The sequence below is a fragment of the Anguilla anguilla genome, chromosome 11, assembly GCF_013347855.1.
Source record: "Anguilla anguilla isolate fAngAng1 chromosome 11, fAngAng1.pri, whole genome shotgun sequence".
Taxonomy (NCBI): Eukaryota; Metazoa; Chordata; class Actinopteri; order Anguilliformes; family Anguillidae; genus Anguilla; species Anguilla anguilla.
This window is the reverse complement of record NC_049211.1, coordinates 1,237,276-1,254,775: the sequence shown is the minus strand read 5'-3', so window position 1 is coordinate 1,254,775 and position 17,500 is coordinate 1,237,276. Positions and strand designations below refer to the sequence as shown.

Here is a 17,500-nt window from a genome sequence, read left to right as displayed (position 1 = left end):
TACTGTATCTCACACTTATAATACAGATCTCTCTCTATAACAGCCATATGTCACACTTGTAAACACATGTATCTGGTCTATAGATCTCTCACTCTTTGGTTCCACGGTTTGGTTTTCTTTGTTTTTCATATTTAATTAAAGTGCTTTTGTGATGACTGGTTAATTTTTTATGTTGGGAAAATCTAAAATATGAATTGTGATTGGTCAGAATAAATGGGCAGCTGGCTTTCCTCCTCCCCCACTGTAAACTGCAGGATTGTATCAGGTACAGCACACAGGTTGTTATATGTGCCTTTTTTTCCACACTTAAAATTCTGTGAGCAAGCGGTAACCGCAGGTCCTTCTTCCTGATGTCCTTGAACCCGAGCTACTCGGTTACTGTGGTTACAGATACAAATGTACACAGAAAAACTGACCGAGTACAAGGGGATGTTAGGAATTATTACACACTGCAGGAACGTGTCTCTCTCTGCCTCTCTATCCCTCCACCTCTCTATCTCAGGAAGTGCTGCTTGTGTACTGACTCACAGGAAGTGCTACTTGTGTACTGACTCACAGGAAGTGCTGCTTGTGTACTGACTCACAGGAAGTGCTGTTTGTGTCCTGACTCACAGGAAGCGCTTTCTGTGTCCTGACTCGCTGTCAGTCTCTGCAGAGTGAAGTGCCACACAGAGCTAATTTTCCAAAAAAGTGCCAGTCCAGTTTCTCTGCTCTACTACAGGGTGTTCCTTCTCCGGGTTAATTTAGAGACTGGGGCGGCATGGTGGTGCAATGGGTAGTGCTGTCGTCTCACAGCAAGAAGGTCACGGGTTTGAGTCCCAACCTTGCCTTTTCTGTGTGGAGTTTGCACGTTCTCCTTGTGTTCGTGTGGGTTTCCTCTGGGTACTCCGGGTTCCTCCCACAGTACAAAGATGTGCAGGTAGGCTAATAGGAGACTCCAAATTGCCCCTAGGTATGAGTGTGTGAGTGAGGTGTGTGCTCTGATTGACCCTGATTGGGTAGACTGGCGACCTGTCCAGGGTGTATTCCTGCCTCTAGCCCAGCATGCAGGGATAGGCTCCAGCAGGCTCCAGACTAGCTCCAGCACCCCCCGCGACCTTGACCAGGATAAGCGGGTATAGATAAAAAGATGAGTGGATTTCAAGACTGGAAAAGAACAAACAATGAACATCATTTTAAATTACGGTGTCTCCAGTGGAGATCATGTCTCATCTGCTTATTCTGTGTGGAGTTATTTTAATGCAACAGCAGCTCTGTGTATATCTCAGTGTTATATGGGTCTCTCCCACTCAGATGCGCTCTGTGCTCTGGCAGTGGAGGAGAACATCTGTTCCATGTTGAGCGGGTTCCTTCCATTCGCTTGTCTTTTTCAATTTGTGAAGCTGTGAAGGGATTGCCTCCTGTTTACCAAAGAGAGTGCACAAGTGTGTCAAGAACAAAGCAGACCACTGGCATTGCTTATGGAACATCTAACCACAAACAAGATGTTTTTGCACATATTCAGTGGTCTGCTACAACACTGTAGCCATAATATTTGGAGATGGGGGTTTAGGAAGCTCAGACCGAGGGAAGATAGCTGAGTTATTATTCCCTGTCAGTACAAAAATACACAGCTTGCCTCACCAGCCTTTTCCATGCAGCTCACAACGAGGGTGGACTGCCTTACTTGAGTACAGAATTTTCACTTGGTTGTTGAATTTTGGCCACTTCACTGTTTTTCATCTGGGAAGAGTTTTGAAGAAGTCTGCAAAACAGCAGTTAAAAACTGCTGAAATGTTTAGGATCCTTTTCCATACTGTTTTTTTTTGTGTGTGTATGTGCATTTGTTTTATTTCTGTTCCCTTTCTCTTTTTTTAAACATTGTCATTAATACAGTTTAAAAAACATTTTAATGTTTACTGTGCTGTACCTTCACTCCGATAACTCATGGTTATATCATTGTGTCAAATATCACAATAAATATTTGTAGGAAAAAATCATACTTGATATCTTAAATTATCCCCATATCAAATATTAAGACCATGATTAAAAATTATTGAGCACTGTACTATTTAGTTGGAATAATTACCATGATAAACTGATTGTTTTGGTCTTGACAACATACATAAATTAACATTGTTACCATCGTCTGTAATTATAAGGTTCTTTTTTGGTGGTTAATAAGCCATTATTATGATAAACAAGTATTTGTCATAAGTATTTATGAGCCTATTCTAAAACACGACATGTGTCATAATTTATGATTTCGTCTAATAAAATGTAATATTTTGTATTATCGAAAATCTATGTCTTGTGATCAGCAGTGATTGAATAGCGTAATCCTTATTTTATAGTGCCTTATAATAAAACTGTGTTCATTTATTTTATAATGGCGCATGTACTCCGAAAATACAATATCCGATGAGCACGCAGGAGGGGGGCGCGTCTGCGAGATCTTTATCCCACCATTTTACCCAGGGAGGAGGGTCGGGTTAAAGGTGAAAGTTGAGAGGTGCAAGTTTTGTTGTCTTTGTGCAAAGAGTGGAGCACGATCTCGTACAGTCACTCTCCCCTCTTCCCCGGATCCTTTTAAAACTCTCCCCCTGGGTTCATACCCTCCCGAACCTCTCCCCTTCTGCCCTTAAGACCCTCCCCTCCCCTGCTCGCCGCTCAAGGACCAGATCAGGTAAGAAGACTTTTTTTGCATTTATTTTTCGGAGTGAAAGAGAGGGTTAACGCGCAGCCACTATGAGTTTCCACCGTCAGGCTGCGAGCTGCGTTACCAGGCCTCGGCAGCACTAATGCGGGATACTAAGCGGCAGTTACTACCCGATGCAACGGTTCTCAACCCCTATGAATTAAAGCTAGGCTACTTTGCTAGCTGGCTAACAGAACTGTGTACTTTTCACAGATTTACCTGTTAATTTACCCCATAAGTAGCATAGACAGCTAGCTGAATCCATGTCAGTTATTGTAGGTATTTTGATTTACTGTGTGAACAAGGCTCTGGTGAGCATGCTGCTTAGCTATCGCTAGCTAACGTATACGCCCCTCAGTGGCTATCTGGCTGGTTACCCTAATAGCTAGCTAGCTAGCTAGCTGCCAGTGCAATGCTTGCTAGCTAGTCGGCTAACTGCAAGCGATCAGAAAATGTGCATTTAAAGATAGACTAGTGGGCTAATCTAATTTCAATCCGGGATTTTCATTGTGTGGCTGAACTATCATGCGATTGCAATTAATATGACAGCTTCGCAGCTCGGGCAGCTGCTAGACTATCTTAACTAAATAAAGTGAACATTTCAATGAGCTGAATTATTTGTTCCGCTCTTTTAGCTGAGTTGGCTGGTTGACTTTCTAAGGACATGTCGATGGTGAAAAATGAAACTATGACTTCTGCCTTCCCAGATTTAGATTTAATCCTTCTTGCTAGAATTAGCCAGTAAACCACATGCAACAGCTAAGCAGCAATCTTATCCATGCTCACGCTACAATAACACGCACTTCTTACTGTAATTTATTTATTTCCAAAAATGTCTCCCAACACTGCGAATCACAGTCTCGCACAAGGCCCAACTGTACCTGGCATTAAGGTTGCCCGTGTGGAGCTTAGGCTGCTTGTAAACACATTTGCTAGCGACCGGATAGAGGACGCTTCAAATCGTTTTAATTATCTTTAAGTTTAGCTCGCCATTTAGTTGCCTTGTAGCAAAACGAATTTGATATGGTGTTCATTTTCGGTCTTTTTAATGACAAACTTTGGTTTCATCAACTGTTCGTAAACTTATTGGTTTTCTGCTTAGCAAGCTAACGTTAGCTAGCCGGCCATTCAGCCGCACGTATGACGTTTTGCTAGCAAGCTAGCTAGTTAGGTCGTCTAGCCCATAGACTAGCTACTTTGTGCGTTAGTGCAAGCAATGTGATGTGATTTTGTTTGTTTTCTGTTATGATGTCCAGGTTGGGTTTTGTACGGAAATGTTGCCTAGATATGTATAGGGTATACAAGTTGTGTATTCAAAAAAAGTTCGCAAGTTGACAACTTTCCTCCATCAATTTGACTAACTTGCCTCAGACTATAACAGTAGAAGACCTTGAGGACAGCGTATTTGCCCGGATGAACTGCCTCTGGGTGGAATTTAAATAAAAAACCCTTTACTTTAAATATACTACGCACACTGCGAGGTTAATCTCCAGTTCTACGGCTACCCCGTCCATCTGTATTTTGTCCTTCTCATGTCTATCTCTGTCTCTCCCCGACTTTAAGTTCCAGCTCCTGTGACCAAAGACTGCCGTTCTTGGCCCCTTAGCTGAGCTACCCTGTCCCGACGTTGCAGGAATGGACTCCGGTGTGATTGAAGGAGGGCTCAATGTAACCCTAACCATCAGATTGCTTATGCACGGCAAGGTGGGGAATCATGTCGGGTTCATGATAATGATGGTTATGATGGTGACTTAATATGGCCCACAAGCCCTTTTTCTGGTCCAAAACGGTCCTTTTATTAACCAAAAATACTGTTGTCTTCTGTTACTTGAGCCTAGGTTGACTTTATATGTATCCTTTAATACATGTCCCCTAGAATGGATTCCTGACTGTCCTGCTTACCTGACTTTTGCGTAAATGTCTAAAGGTGAAGTACGATTCACAGGGTTTTTCGTGTTTGTCTCTCTGTAGGAAGTTGGAAGCATCATCGGTAAGGTGAGTGATATTTCCCCCTGATTTCTTTCCTGCAGTTGTCCAAATGGCATCCTGTCCTTGCTGAATATCATATATAATTCATTACTTTTTTATTTGCAGAAGGGTGAGTCTGTGAAGAAGATGAGAGAAGAGGTAAGCCATTAAAAATACATATGTATGTTTTATTTAGCTTTTTCAGTCTCTTAAATGGATAAGAACAGCTCAGATGTTTGCATACCACTGTATTTAATGCACTGGATGGTTAACACTGGCCACAATGGAGGTGTGCAGTTGGTGGGATTGTTCCAAAAAATCCTCTTATCGCTCTGGTTACAGCGATAAGATGGGCCTATAAATATAATAACGTATTCCCAAAAAAATGTACGTCTTTTTCCTGAAATTTGATTTTGTTTATAGTCAACTTTAATAGTGATTGCCAGACACGCACAAAGATATAAAAGTAATTTCTAAGACGTTCTTTCAGAATGACTCTGAGAAACATCAGAACGGTTTTAAAAAAGCTAGTGGAGGAAAAAGCTGCCTCAGCCTGAAAGCCCTGAGCTCATTGGCTGCCTGCCATTCCAAACTTCCTCTTTGCGATGTCCTCTCATCCAATCAGATATTTCCCCTCAAGGTCATAAGTAGACAAACAGACCAACAAAAGCAAAGTGCTGACCTGGCTATGTGCCTTTCCTCCTCCTCCTCCCCCCCCACCTCCACCTCAACGTGGAATTTCAGTGGAAATGTGAACAACTGAGAATCTGTGATCAGGAGGGGGGGGGGTGAAGGGGTGGGATGAGGAGGTCGGGTGAGGAGGTCCTATGGGCAGAAGGAGTGAAATTTGAGAGGGTGTGAGCCCTGGGGGAAAGTTTTAAAATGGTGTGTGTTCTACAGAGTGGTGCCCGCATCAACATCTCTGAAGGGAATTGTCCAGAGAGGATCATTACTCTGGCAGGGCCCACCACAGCCATCTTTAAAGCCTTCTCCATGATCATCGAGAAGCTGGAGGAGGTACGTCACACCCCCACCTGTCCCCGTCCCCTCTGCCGAATACACCCCTGTACCGATGAGCCGGGCGGCCTGAAACAGCTCAGAGGGGTTTATCTGCGGCAGCCCCCCCCGGTCCTGTGGACGGGGGCCAGGCTGATGAACTGCCGCCTGAGCCGTGGTGGGCGGGCGTGATGTCCTCTGAGCCGTCTTTTTTTAGGCTACAGCAGTCATGTGACACGCGCGCCTGATGATATCAGAAGGTCGTGCAGCTGTGTGGAGTGCGTGACCTCTGTCCCAGACCGTGCGTGCGGACAGTAGGTGAGGAGACGGTGTTTGTTCTTTCCGCTGTCCTGTCTGACTGCATCTTCCTCCTCCTCCCCCCCCTCCTCCAGGACATCAGCAGCGCCATGACCAACAGCACGGCCACCAGCAAGCCGCCGGTGACGCTGCGCATCGTGGTCCCCGCCAGTCAGTGCGGCTCCCTCATCGGCAAGGGCGGCTGCAAGATCAAAGAGATCAGAGAGGTGGGTGTGGCCACCGCGGGGGAGGGGCCTGACTGCTGGAGGGTCTGAGCGCGGGTGGGCTGAGGCGTCACAGAGGTGGGTAAGTCCAGGTGAGGAGAGAGGGGTCGGACAGGTAAGGGGTCAGAGATGGGTACTGGTTCGTACATGTATGCCAGAATGACTGCACATGGGTTCTCTTCCTTTTATGAGTTTAGCTCCTATTAACTATTTTAATGATGGAACTAATGGGTTGCCAGGTTTTAACTGTGACCCCCCCCATTCTGCAGTCCACAGGAGCTCAGGTTCAGGTTGCAGGGGACATGCTGCCCAACTCCACGGAGCGAGCGATCACCATCGCTGGGACGCCCCAGTCCATCATCGAGTGCGTGAAGCAGATCTGCGTGGTTATGCTGGAGGTGGGTCAGAACTGGTCAGAACCGGCTAGAACTGGTCAGAACTGGCCAGAACCAGCCAGTTCTCTGCATTAACAGCTTTCACACGCATCACGTGGCACCACAGGCTGACGGTCTCACCGCAGGAGGGTTTTGGTCTTGTTTTAGCACCGTGGGTTTCGGCTGTTATTCGGTGGAACGATGTCATTCACACGCTTCTCTACTTTACTGCCCTAAAAGCAGAAGCGCTTATCCAGAGTGTCTTATTGTGCAAACGTCAGGGGCGAAGGGCAGTAATTCCCCAGACAGAAAGTGCAAGAAGTGCACATTCGATTGACAAGTTGCAACCACCGTGTTTAACATTAACATAAAGTTATAACAAACAAGAGCAAAACTACCCTAATGAACATCAAACTAATGAACAGCAAAGAACCAGATCTCTGAAATGGACAAAACATTTTTTATACCTAACTGCATCAGTGCAAGTTTACAATTCACTGACCTGAGCTACATTTATTCTGTAAGAAATGGATGAAGCAATGTAGTCTTGCTTAAATGATGCACTTTTCAGAGACCAATCTCATCATCGAATTACCTTCTGTCATCTAGCTGAAATTGGCATTTCACACAGTCATTACATTATTGCATAGTATGTGATGTTTGTTGTTTATATAGCTTTTTAAAATACTCAGTAAAATGAGTGGTTTAATCCCAGCTGTAAGATGAGAGACCTGTTCTGAGAGCAGGCAGTACTCACCTGCAGTACTCACCTGCAGCACAGCCAGCTATAAGATGAGAGACCTGTTCTGGGGGCAGGCAGTACTCACCTGCAGTACCTACCTGCAGCACAGCCAGAGGAACAGGGGTGACAGACAGGCCAACTTTCATGCCGTTAATAACTAAAGATAATTAATGGACTCTCATCTAACCTGTCTACGTGTGAAATATCACTCTGTCATGTTTTTTGGTTTATTTAAAGACACAGCTGCTTGTAGCTGTAGAATGTGGGCACTATATAAGGGCATCATGGCAGCACAAATCATTTCTGCACTGTCAGAAAATTACCTCTAGGAGGTGCTACGACACCAGTACGCACAAGTACTGTGATGTCATACCAGTATTGTGATGTCATTGCCCGCTCATGTAGGTGACTTCCCCAAACGTAATATGCCATGGAAGTACCACTGTCACTGGGGGACAAATCACAGAAATCAACATGGCTACTTGTTTTTCCACCACTGCACTCAACCATTCCGGCAGGGAAATCTGCACTTTCCTTTTTTAAAAATAGTTTATTTTAACGGGGATGCCACGTTGATATTTACGTCTCATTTACAAGTGAGCCCTGGCCCCAACAGCACCTTGCATGAAGTTGCCACATTTACATAAAATACAGACTGACAATCAGAAGACTTAAAAGTTTCTGTTTCATTCATTTTATTTCATGTTCCATAACTACTTGCTAATGTTACCATGTACCAGCTAGTTTGCTGACTAGACTAAGAATTATTTTTTTTAGCCAAGTAGTCGACAAACATGCTAACATCAGCCTACTTAAACGACTGAGTAAATAAAGGCAGTGATAGATGTTTTATGTGGGGGTGGGGGGGGTGGGGGTGGGGGGGGGGTGGTAAATGGTAACATAATGAAAACCGTTAGCGTTTCCTGGGCAGTACAGCAGTTTACTGAGCTCTGTCAGTTTAGCTCATCATTATAAAGTGCTGAGGGGTCGTGTGAATATCTCCGCACTCTGTATATCAGCTGCACGCCCATGGAGTGTTTGTGGAGGTGTAACTGACTTCATTATCCTCTCTCTCTCTGCAGTCGCCCCCGAAGGGTGTGACCATCCCATACAGACCCAAACCTTCAGGCTCACCGGTTATTTTTGCAGGAGGACAGGTAACTGGGGGCTGGGGGGGGGGGGGGCAGGGGTGTGTATGAGCAGGTTCAATGGAGTCATGTTTGAATGAGTGGGTGTTTTAGTCCTGTTCGTTTGAGCAGTTTAATGGAGTCATGTTTAAATGAGTGGGTGTTTTAGTCCTGTTCGTTTGAGCAGGTTCAATGGAGTCATGTTTAAATGAGTGTTTTAGTCCTGTTGGTATGAGCAGTTTAATGGAGTCATGTTTGAATGAGTGGGTGTTTTAGTCCTGTTCGTTTGAGCAGTTTAATGGAGTCATGTTTAAATGAGTGTTTTAGTCCTGTTGGTATGAGCAGTTTAATGGAGTCATGTTTAAATGAGTGGGTGTTTTTGTCCTGTTCGTTTGAGCAGTTTAATGGAGTCATGTTTAAATGAGTGGGTGTTTTTGTCCTGTTCGTTTGAGCAGTGTAATGGAGTCATGTTTAAATGAGTGGGTGTTTTAGTCCTGTTGGTATGAGCAGGTTTAATGAAGCTCAGAGCCACAGGCCCAGCGCTGCTTCTCTCCTGAACCCTGCGTTCTCGTTTCAGGCGTACGCCGTCCAAGGGCAGCATGCGATCCCACAGCCTGATGTAAGTGAAGCAGCTTTCCTCCTCCTCCTCCTCTTCCTCACCCACTAGATGGGCTGAGAACAGTAGGCAGTGGCTGCCGTGCTGCTGGGCACAGGTGTAAATGCCACTGGCAGTGCCAGGGCTTACAGGGTGGATGTTGGCGAAGAGTGGAACTCAACACTAGATCCTGATTCAAATAAGCCTTTGAATGATTCGCACTGCATCATGTGCTGTGTATCCATGTGTCTCTACGGACATTACCAGTCTGTATGAATGTGTATGAATCTACTCGCAGTCTGAAGGATCATGTACTACGCACAGTAATGCATTTTCTCTCTTTCTCTCTTTATCTCTCTCCCTCCCTCTCTCTCCACAGCTCACCAAACTGCACCAGCTGGCCATGCAGCAGAGCCCTTTTCCATTGGCTCCCAGCAGTCAGGGCTTCACTGGTTAGTACCTGAAACTGTGCGTGCGCGTGCGTGTGTGCGTGTGTGTGCGTGTGCGTGCGTGCGTGATGGCTCTAAGCATTTACAGTTTGAATGACCATTTATTACTGGCTCTAGGTTGTAGAGGTTAAAGGTTTAAACGGTTTTTTTTTCAGCAGGTATGGACACCTCCGCCCAGACGGGGTCCCATGAGCTCACCATTCCAAACGACGTGAGTGCCTCTCGGCTCTGTCCTCGGGCCCATTTGGGTTCGTATTGAGCTGTTAATTACGGATGGAGTGGACAAGGATGAATTAAAAATTTTTTTGTATTTTCAAACATGAAATTACAGACCTTTAATTCCGTATTTAACGGTGTGCTACTTAAGAGAAAACGGGAGCTGGTGTTTTAATCAGGCTGCTGGGAGGCCGTCTGGCTCGGGGGCTGGGCTCCAGTGTGAAAGTGTGTTCATTAAGCTCCTCACTCAGGCCTTTAAGCAGGCCATACAGGAGGAGAGGAGCGGTGTTCCAGGGCATTCAACGATACAGCGCTTTGGTGTCCTGTCTGATACCCTTCTCCCTCTCTCTCTTCCTCCCTCCCTTCCTCTCTCCCTCCTTCCCTCCGTCACTCCCTCCCTCCTGTAGCTGATCGGCTGCATCATCGGTCGTCAGGGCGCCAAGATTAACGAGATTCGGCAGATGTCAGGGGCTCAGATCAAGATCGCCAACCCGGTGGAGGGGTCCTCGGACCGGCAGGTCACCATAACGGGTTCGGCCGCCAGCATCAGCCTGGCCGAGTACCTCATCAACGCGCGGTGAGCCGGCTCGGGGGGGCAGGTGGGGGTGGGAACAGATTTCTGTCATCATACGTACCTGTGGTACCCCACCTTTCATCAGCAGTGGTGATTGTTAGCGCTGTGATTGTTAGCGCTGTGATTTTTAGTGCTGTGATTGTTTAGCACTGTGATTGTTAGCGCTGTGATTTTTAGCGCTGTGATTGTTTAACACTGATTTTTAGTGCTGTGATTGTTTAGCACTGTGATTGTTAGTGCTGTGATTGTTAGTGCTGTGATTGTTAGCGCTGTGATTGTTTAGTGCTGTGATTGTTAGCTCTGTGATTGTTAGCGCTGTGATTGTTTAGCACTGTGATTGTTAGTGCTGTGATTGTTTAGCGCTGTGATTGCTAGTGCTGTGATTTTTAGCGCTGTGATTGTTAACGCTGGTTTTTTCTGGTCTTTCAGACTCTCATCCGAAGCGACTGGACTGGCGACCAACTAGCGCTGGTGCCTGCGCTGGCTCCGCCCCCTCGCTTCACCATCAGGCCATTTACTGTAGCCAGGCAACAATCTGCTATCACCCCATCGACACACATCACCCACGTCATATTTATTACTCTGCCAGGGTCTTAATTCCCTTTTAATTCCAGGATTTTAATATTTCGGTTTTATGTTTTTTTTTTTCTATTAATATTATTTTATTGGTCCACTCCCTTCTCCGTTCATCATCAGATAGAGTGCAGGTGGAAAAATCTGAATTGGCCTAAAAAATATTGCATCAGATTTTTCTACAAAAAAAATTATTTTTTATTTTTTTAAAACTGAAAAGGCAAAATAAAAAACAATAGATTCTGGACTGTTTTCTCTGTTCTTCTCATTTGGCTGCGTTCATATTTGTTTGTACTCAGTCCTACAGCACCTGGTACTTGCTGAGCTCGCATTTTTAGTGAAAGCCAAACTTTTTGAACTCTGGAGATCCCCAAACCCTTTATCACCTGGAAATAATGCTGCAGTGCTCTCTCTCAGATACCCTTGGTATGATGTACAGGAATTGCAAACTAACATGTTAAAAAATGATGTTTTTTTTTTTGTTGTTTTTTTTTTTAAGTGGGTATGAAATATATATATATGTAGGGGGGTTATTTTAACAGTGTTTGTGTCACCTTTAATTTAATGTTTAGCTTTTCTCCTTGTCATTCCTGTTATGTCACCCTGTTTTTTCGGGGAGCAGTGAGGAGGAGCTTTGGAATATAAGGGGGGGGGGGGGAGTAGGAGGAGGACGGGGTCTGGCTGCAGGCGGTGTTTTTTTTCCTAAATGCAGACGCATACTACAAAGTTAATACGTTGGAATATTTGTTTTAAAATAGAGAAATATTTTTTTTAACTACAAGGCTGCTGGGAGCTGGAAATGGGGGGTGGGGGTGGGGGGGTGAGATTTGGGTGTAAGACGGGTATGTCTTTACATATGATAAGACTGAAAGTGAGAATTTAAATGAGAAGTTACGGGAAACTATAGAAGTAACACTAGAATTCCTGCTCTTTCCTTCACTTGAGTCAGATTTTATTTTTTATTATTCTTTGCAGGAAAAAGAAACTCCCTTTTTTGTTTTTGTGCACGTTTTCAAAGAGATTGTAGACCTGGGTGTCACAGAATTGTTGAAAAATTAAATCCAGAATTAAAAAGATGTGAAATGCTGAAAAAACTTTGATTTTGGAAATTATTTCAGGTTTTCAGTGGAAATTGTATGTAAACATAATAATTGCATTGTGAGTGGTGTTAAAAGGTAAATATTTAACGATATCAGCTGGGTGTTCTATCATATGTATAATATTAATAATTCAGTATTAACCGTGATGAACATGGTTTTCTTCATTGATCATTGTCCATTCCCTCCTTAACAGGAAAGGGCCTGTTTGGCATGTAGAATCTGCCTGTAATTAAAAATTTATTTAGCACCTTTCTAGAACAAATTCAAAAATGCACCTGCTCCAGAGGAGCATAAAATAAAAATGGACATAAAAACAAAAACGCAAATACAAAGAACGGTGTGCTCTACACCACTCCAGCCAGCGCTTGGCATTGCTAATGGAGATCTTAGGCTTGTGTGCGCCTGCTCGGCCATGGAAACCCATTTCATGAAGCTCTCGACACACAGTTATTGTGCTGGCGTTGTTTCCAGAGGTGGTTTGGATCTCTGTAGTGAGTGTTGCAGCCGAGGACAGATGTTTTTTAACATGCTACACGGGAGCGCTGTGTGCCCTACCACTTTGTGGCGGAGCTGTTGTTGCTCCTGTACATTTCCACTTCACAATAACAGCACTTACAGTTGACTGGGGCAGCTCTAGCAGGGCAAAACTGACTTGTTGGAAAGGTGGCATCCTATGACAATGCCACATTGAAAGTCACTGAGCTCTTCAGTACGACACATTCTACTGCAAATGTTTATCAATGGAGATTGCATGGCTGTATGCTTGATTTTATGCACCTGTTAGCAGTGGGTGTGGCTGAAATAGCCGAAACCACTAATCAGAAGGCGTGTCCACCTTATATATACATAAACAAAGCATTCATCTAGTTTGTTACATGCTGTGATCTAAACCAGTGTGGTAGTGATGTGCTTCTTCCTACAAAAACATTGTCTCACCTGTCAATATCTTGCAGAGAGGTTCATGCAACATGAAAGCGTAAATGTTTTAGTGTCCTTTTTTTTTTTTAAATTAAAACTGCTACCAGACCTTATAAAGGCTCGTGAAAAGTATACATGTAGCGCATATAACCGTGTAAGTGAGCGTAATCTCATGTACAATTCATTTTGAATCGATTCCGAGATGCGCATTTTGGACGTAGTATCGGCGCTGCCACTAGGTGGAGGTAGCGTTTTATGGGTTCTTTATGGGTTCTGCTCATCGTGGATCGCGTTTCAGTTTTGCTTACGGTTTTCGGTCCTGTTTGTCCACAGTCGTGTACCGTCCTCCGTCTGGCGAAACACAGGCGGGATTTGCTTCATACGAAGTCAACACTACAAAGTAAAATCGTGTCACAGGTAATTCGGTAAAATTGTGGATTTCTTACAACGGTGGCAATGGACGTCTGAACAAAAAACGTGGCAAACTGCTGGCTCACTCGCTAACTAGCTGGAGCACGAAACACACCGGCTAACGTCTGTTAAGTTGCCCAGTTAGCGTCAGTAATGAGAGCTAACTAGCTAGTGTGTAACAGCCACTGAAGTTTTCGTAGCTACTTGACTTGCTACATTAACTTGCTAGCTGGGATGGCATATATCATGGGATAACCAGCAAGTGCTGTCTCTACATTACGATCATCTACCATTTCTTTCATCTTACCAGTGGCAACATTGAGGCAATTATAATATACAGTTATCTTACCGTTTACCGAACTCGTTCGGTGTGTTCTTGTGCTGCTGTTTCCCAGGTCCAATGTGTGTGTGAAGTCTCCGATGATGTGTTCCTTGGCTCTTTTCCCTTCCCCGCTGCCCGACGGGCAGGTGACGTTGTATGAGTCCAATAACGAGCTGGTGGCCGGCACCTCCGTGGACAGCTACCCGAAGCAGGTGAGGAATTATCAGCGTTGCTGGGGCAACACGTAAGTACAGCAGCAACTTGCTGACTAGCTGTTGACAGATCATTTGGTTTCGTAGACCGGACGATACGGTGAAAAAATCATTCTGATTCATGGAGACGTTTGGAGCGAAGAAGAACAGCGTTACCTGTTCCGATATATGTTTTGTCTTTTGGTTTGTGCGCCTGTATTCAGTAACTGAATGTACGTGTGTGTGCGTGCGGATTGTAATCTAAAGGAATGGGACAACCTTCACTTTCGGCGCGATGCTCTGAAGTCACACAGTCACCTGGAGAGCAGCAGCAAGGCCGCCTTCCTGGATCATAAAGACACACTGTGGATGAGGAGCGCTGCAGCGTGGTGTGTATATATATATATATATATATATACACACACACTTACTCTAATACACTGTAACCCTGGTACACACACACACTCACTTACTGTAACCCTGGTACACACACACATTCACTTACTGTATCCCTGGTACACACACACACACACTCACTTACTGTAATCCTGGTACACACACACACACACTTACTGCAGCCCTGGTACATACACACGCACGCTTTTGTGTGCACACGCAGTCACACTGACCCCTGACCCCTGTGCTGATGTGTTTAAGGCGAGACGCTGGCCTCTCTGGGCTGTTTGAGGAAATTGCCAACTCCAGCGAGGGTGAGTGCTGTAAATGTGTGTAAAGTGTGTGTGTGTGTGTGTGTGTGGGTGTGTGTGTGTGAGCGTGCTGGCTCTGTGTGTGTGTGTGTAAGTGTGTGTATAATGTGTGTGTGCGTGTGTGTAATGTCTGTGTGGGTGTGTAATGTGTGTATAATGTCTGTGTGGGTGTGTAATGTGTGTGTAATGTGTTTGTAATGTTTGTGTGGGTGTGTAATGTGCATGTAATTGTGTGTAAGTGTTTGTAATGTGTTTGTAATGTGTGTTTAAAGTCTGTGTAATGTGTGTGTAATGTTTGTATAATGTGTTTGTAATGTGTTTGTAATGTGTGTGTAATGTGTTTGTAATGTCTGTGTAATGTGTGTGTAGTGTCTGTGTAATGTGTGTGTAACGTCTGTGTAATGTATGTGTAATGTGTTTGTAATGTGTGTGTAATGTCTGTGTAATGTGTGTGTTCAGTTCCTAGGTGGCTGACAGTAGGATCTGGCTTCGCTCTGGCTTTACTGCGCTGGGTCTCCTCTTTCCATGGTTCTCTGTTCCCCCATCTTACAGTAAGCTCCGCCCCCACACCGTTCATTATCCCCATCTTACAGTAAGCTCCGCCCCCACACCGTTCATTATCTCCATCTTACAGTAAGCTCCGCCCCCACACCGTTCATTATCCCCATCTTACAGTAAGCTCCGCCCCCACAACTTTCATTATCCCCATCTTACAGTAAGCCCCACCCCCAAACTTTTAATTATCCCCATCTCAAAGTAAGCTCCACCCTACACCTTTATCCCCATCTCACAGTAAGATCTGACTCACACCTTTCTCTATTCCATAATCTCATGGTAAGCCCCGCCCCCCCCCCATTCCTTTCTCTATTCCACAATCCCTTACTGGACCAAACCTTCACTGGAAGAGTCCCTTAACAGGCAGATATACAGGACCTTTTTCAAGAACCCAGATTTACAGGGTCATTCTGCACAGAGGGACCTGATTGTGATTGGCTAACTAGTGTTTTCCTGTTTCTGTGCAGCTGAGCACTGAGGACATGGTTGCTGAGTTCTCCCAGGTGCTGGACTGGTGAGTGTCTGTATTTGAGCTGTAACCTATCGCTGAAACAGGGCGTCTATATCTGAGTTATAGCCTATCACTGAAACAGGGCGTCTGTATCTAAGTTATAGCCTATCACTGAAACAGGGGGTCTATATCTGAGTTATAGCCTATCACTGAAACAGGGCGTCTATATCTGAGTTATAGCCTATCACTGAAACAGGGTGTCTATATCTGAGTTATAGCCTATCACTGAAACAGGGCGTCTATATCTGAGATATAGCCTATCACTGAAACAGGGTGTCTATATCTGAGTTATAGCCTATCACTGAAACAGGGTGTCTGTATCGGAGTTATAGCCTATCACTGAAACAGGGCGTCTATGTCTGAGTTATAGCCTATCACTGAAACATGGCGTCCATATCTGAGCTGTAGCCTGTGTTTGCAGTATTTAGCTGACTCCCTCTCCTGTCCCAGGTCAGACTGCGCGGTTCGGGGGTTCGCCTGGCACCCCCACACTGACAAGTTTGCAGTGGCTCTCCTGGACGACTCCATACGGATCTACAATTCTAAGAGGTATCGGCTCAGCTCGAACCCAGATCCATGGATGATCCATAGACTCTTCCTTTATATTTGAAACATCTTACCCCCCAACTGAGCAACCAAAGTTGCCCAATAAATGTTTCCCAATGTCTTTTCATGCTGGGAAAAGAGTTTCCCTAATGTTATGTGAGAAGTGTTTATCTCCCTCTCCCCCATTCCCCCCTTCCCCTCTCCCTCTCTCCCGTGCCCCCCCAGCGCTACCTATCCCACTCTGAAGCACAGGCTACAGCGCAGTGTAGCTGCCCTGCAGTGGAAGCCTCTCTGTGCCACAGCTCTGGCTGTCGCCTGTCACAACTGCCTGCTGGTCTGGCATGTGGACCCCACGTCTCTGTCAACCAGGTCAGTGTCACTTACACACACACACGCACACACACACACACACTCACGCACACACACAGACCCCACGTCTCTGTCAACCAGGTCAGTGTCACTTACACACACACACACACACGCACACGCACACGCACACGCACACGCACACACACACACTCACACACACACACAGATCCCACATCCCTGTGAACCAGGTCAGTGTCACTTACACACACACACACACACACACACGCACACACACACGCACACACACACAGACCCCACATCTCTGTCAACCAGGTCTGTGTCACTGACACACTTACACACACACACACTCACAGACCCCACATCCCTGTCAACCAGGTCTGTGTCACTTACACACACACACACACACACACACGCACACGGATCCCATGTGCCTGTCCACCAGGTCTCTCACACACACACACACACACACACTTACACAAACACACACACTCGCACACACACACACAAAACCCTTCCTGTCAATATTCATATATGTACTTATGTAAATATGAATATGAATGGTGTTTCAGTATGAGTATTACTATGAATGTTAATGTGATTATGAATATGGATTTTGGTGTTTCAATATGAATATGAACTTGGTCTTGCTGTTTTACTATTAATTTGATTATGAATATGAATTTAGTTTTTCAGTATGAATATTAATGTAATTATGAATATTAATGTGATTATGAATATTAATATGGCGTTGCTCCCCAGGCCCTCCGCTGGCTGTGCGCAGGTGCTCTCCCATCCAGGCCACTCCCCCGTCACCTCCATCGCCTGGGCCCCCAGCGGCTCCGTACTCATCTCTGCCTCCCCCGTCGATACGTCCATGATGGTACGGCCCGACCGCACACAGACACAGTATAAACATGCCTCCCCCGTCGACACATCCATGATGGTACGGCTCGACCACACAGACACAGTATAAACATGCCTCCCCCGTCGACACTTCCATGATGGTACGGCCCGACCGCACACAGACACAGTATAAACATGCCTCCCCGTCGACACATCCATGATGGTACGGCCCGACCGCGCACAGACACAGTATA

General features: G+C 45.3%; 3 protein-coding genes across 8 annotated transcripts in view; all 3 read left to right on the top strand.

Moving 5' to 3' along the window:
• Positions 1-2,204, top strand: part of LOC118207507 (anti-Muellerian hormone type-2 receptor-like) — a 13,407-nt gene extending 11,203 nt beyond the window's left edge. For all 3 annotated transcript variants that reach the window (XM_035381161.1, XM_035381163.1, XM_035381160.1), the window contains exon 11: positions 1-2,204. This exon is cut by the window's left edge and continues 503 nt beyond it. The gene's annotated coding sequence lies outside the window, so the exon portion shown is untranslated.
• Positions 2,205-2,474: 270 nt separating this feature from the next.
• On the top strand, positions 2,475-11,906 carry pcbp2 (poly(rC) binding protein 2). 2 transcript variants are annotated; one of them, XM_035383130.1, is made up of 13 exons: positions 2,475-2,665; positions 4,241-4,381; positions 4,649-4,672; positions 4,772-4,804; positions 5,546-5,662; positions 6,034-6,165; positions 6,432-6,560; positions 8,361-8,435; positions 8,983-9,024; positions 9,380-9,452; positions 9,608-9,660; positions 10,073-10,242; positions 10,669-11,906. In XM_035383130.1, exons 2-13 carry the CDS (start codon positions 4,313-4,315, stop codon positions 10,703-10,705), a joined length of 954 nt encoding a protein of 317 aa, XP_035239021.1. In that variant the 5' UTR covers positions 2,475-2,665; positions 4,241-4,312; the 3' UTR covers positions 10,706-11,906. The 2 variants fall into 2 exon arrangements, with proteins under 2 accessions (XP_035239021.1, XP_035239020.1); XM_035383129.1 differs by having other exon boundaries at positions 2,476-2,665; positions 9,605-9,660.
• A 1,221-nt stretch (positions 11,907-13,127) lies between these two features.
• The window catches only part of aaas (achalasia, adrenocortical insufficiency, alacrimia), a 10,234-nt gene continuing 5,861 nt past the window's right edge, over positions 13,128-17,500 (top strand). For all 3 annotated transcript variants that reach the window (XR_004761354.1, XM_035380738.1, XM_035380737.1), the window contains exons 1-9: positions 13,128-13,247; positions 13,637-13,775; positions 14,022-14,143; positions 14,412-14,464; positions 14,921-15,012; positions 15,484-15,530; positions 15,978-16,076; positions 16,299-16,442; positions 17,163-17,283. Coding sequence is in view for 2 of the 3 variants with exons in the window: in XM_035380738.1 (XP_035236629.1) it covers positions 13,662-13,775; positions 14,022-14,143; positions 14,412-14,464; positions 14,921-15,012; positions 15,484-15,530; positions 15,978-16,076; positions 16,299-16,442; positions 17,163-17,283 (792 nt within the window). In the remaining variant the exon portion in view is untranslated. The remainder of the gene's footprint in view (positions 13,248-13,636; positions 13,776-14,021; positions 14,144-14,411; positions 14,465-14,920; positions 15,013-15,483; positions 15,531-15,977; positions 16,077-16,298; positions 16,443-17,162; positions 17,284-17,500) is intronic.

What these genes read in the sequence shown, in the direction of transcription:
- pcbp2 (XM_035383129.1), top strand. Translation starts at nt 4,313, where the DNA reads ATGGACTCCGGTGTGATTGAAGGAGGGCTCAATGTAACCCTAACCATC. An exon ending in TTGGAAGCATCATCGGTAAG is followed by an intron (nt 4,673 to 4,771) that starts GTGAGTGATATT and finishes TTTTATTTGCAG; the next exon opens with AAGGGTGAGTCTGTGAAGAA. An exon ending in GAGTACCTCATCAACGCGCG is followed by an intron (nt 10,243 to 10,668) that starts GTGAGCCGGCTC and finishes CTGGTCTTTCAG; the next exon opens with ACTCTCATCCGAAGCGACTG.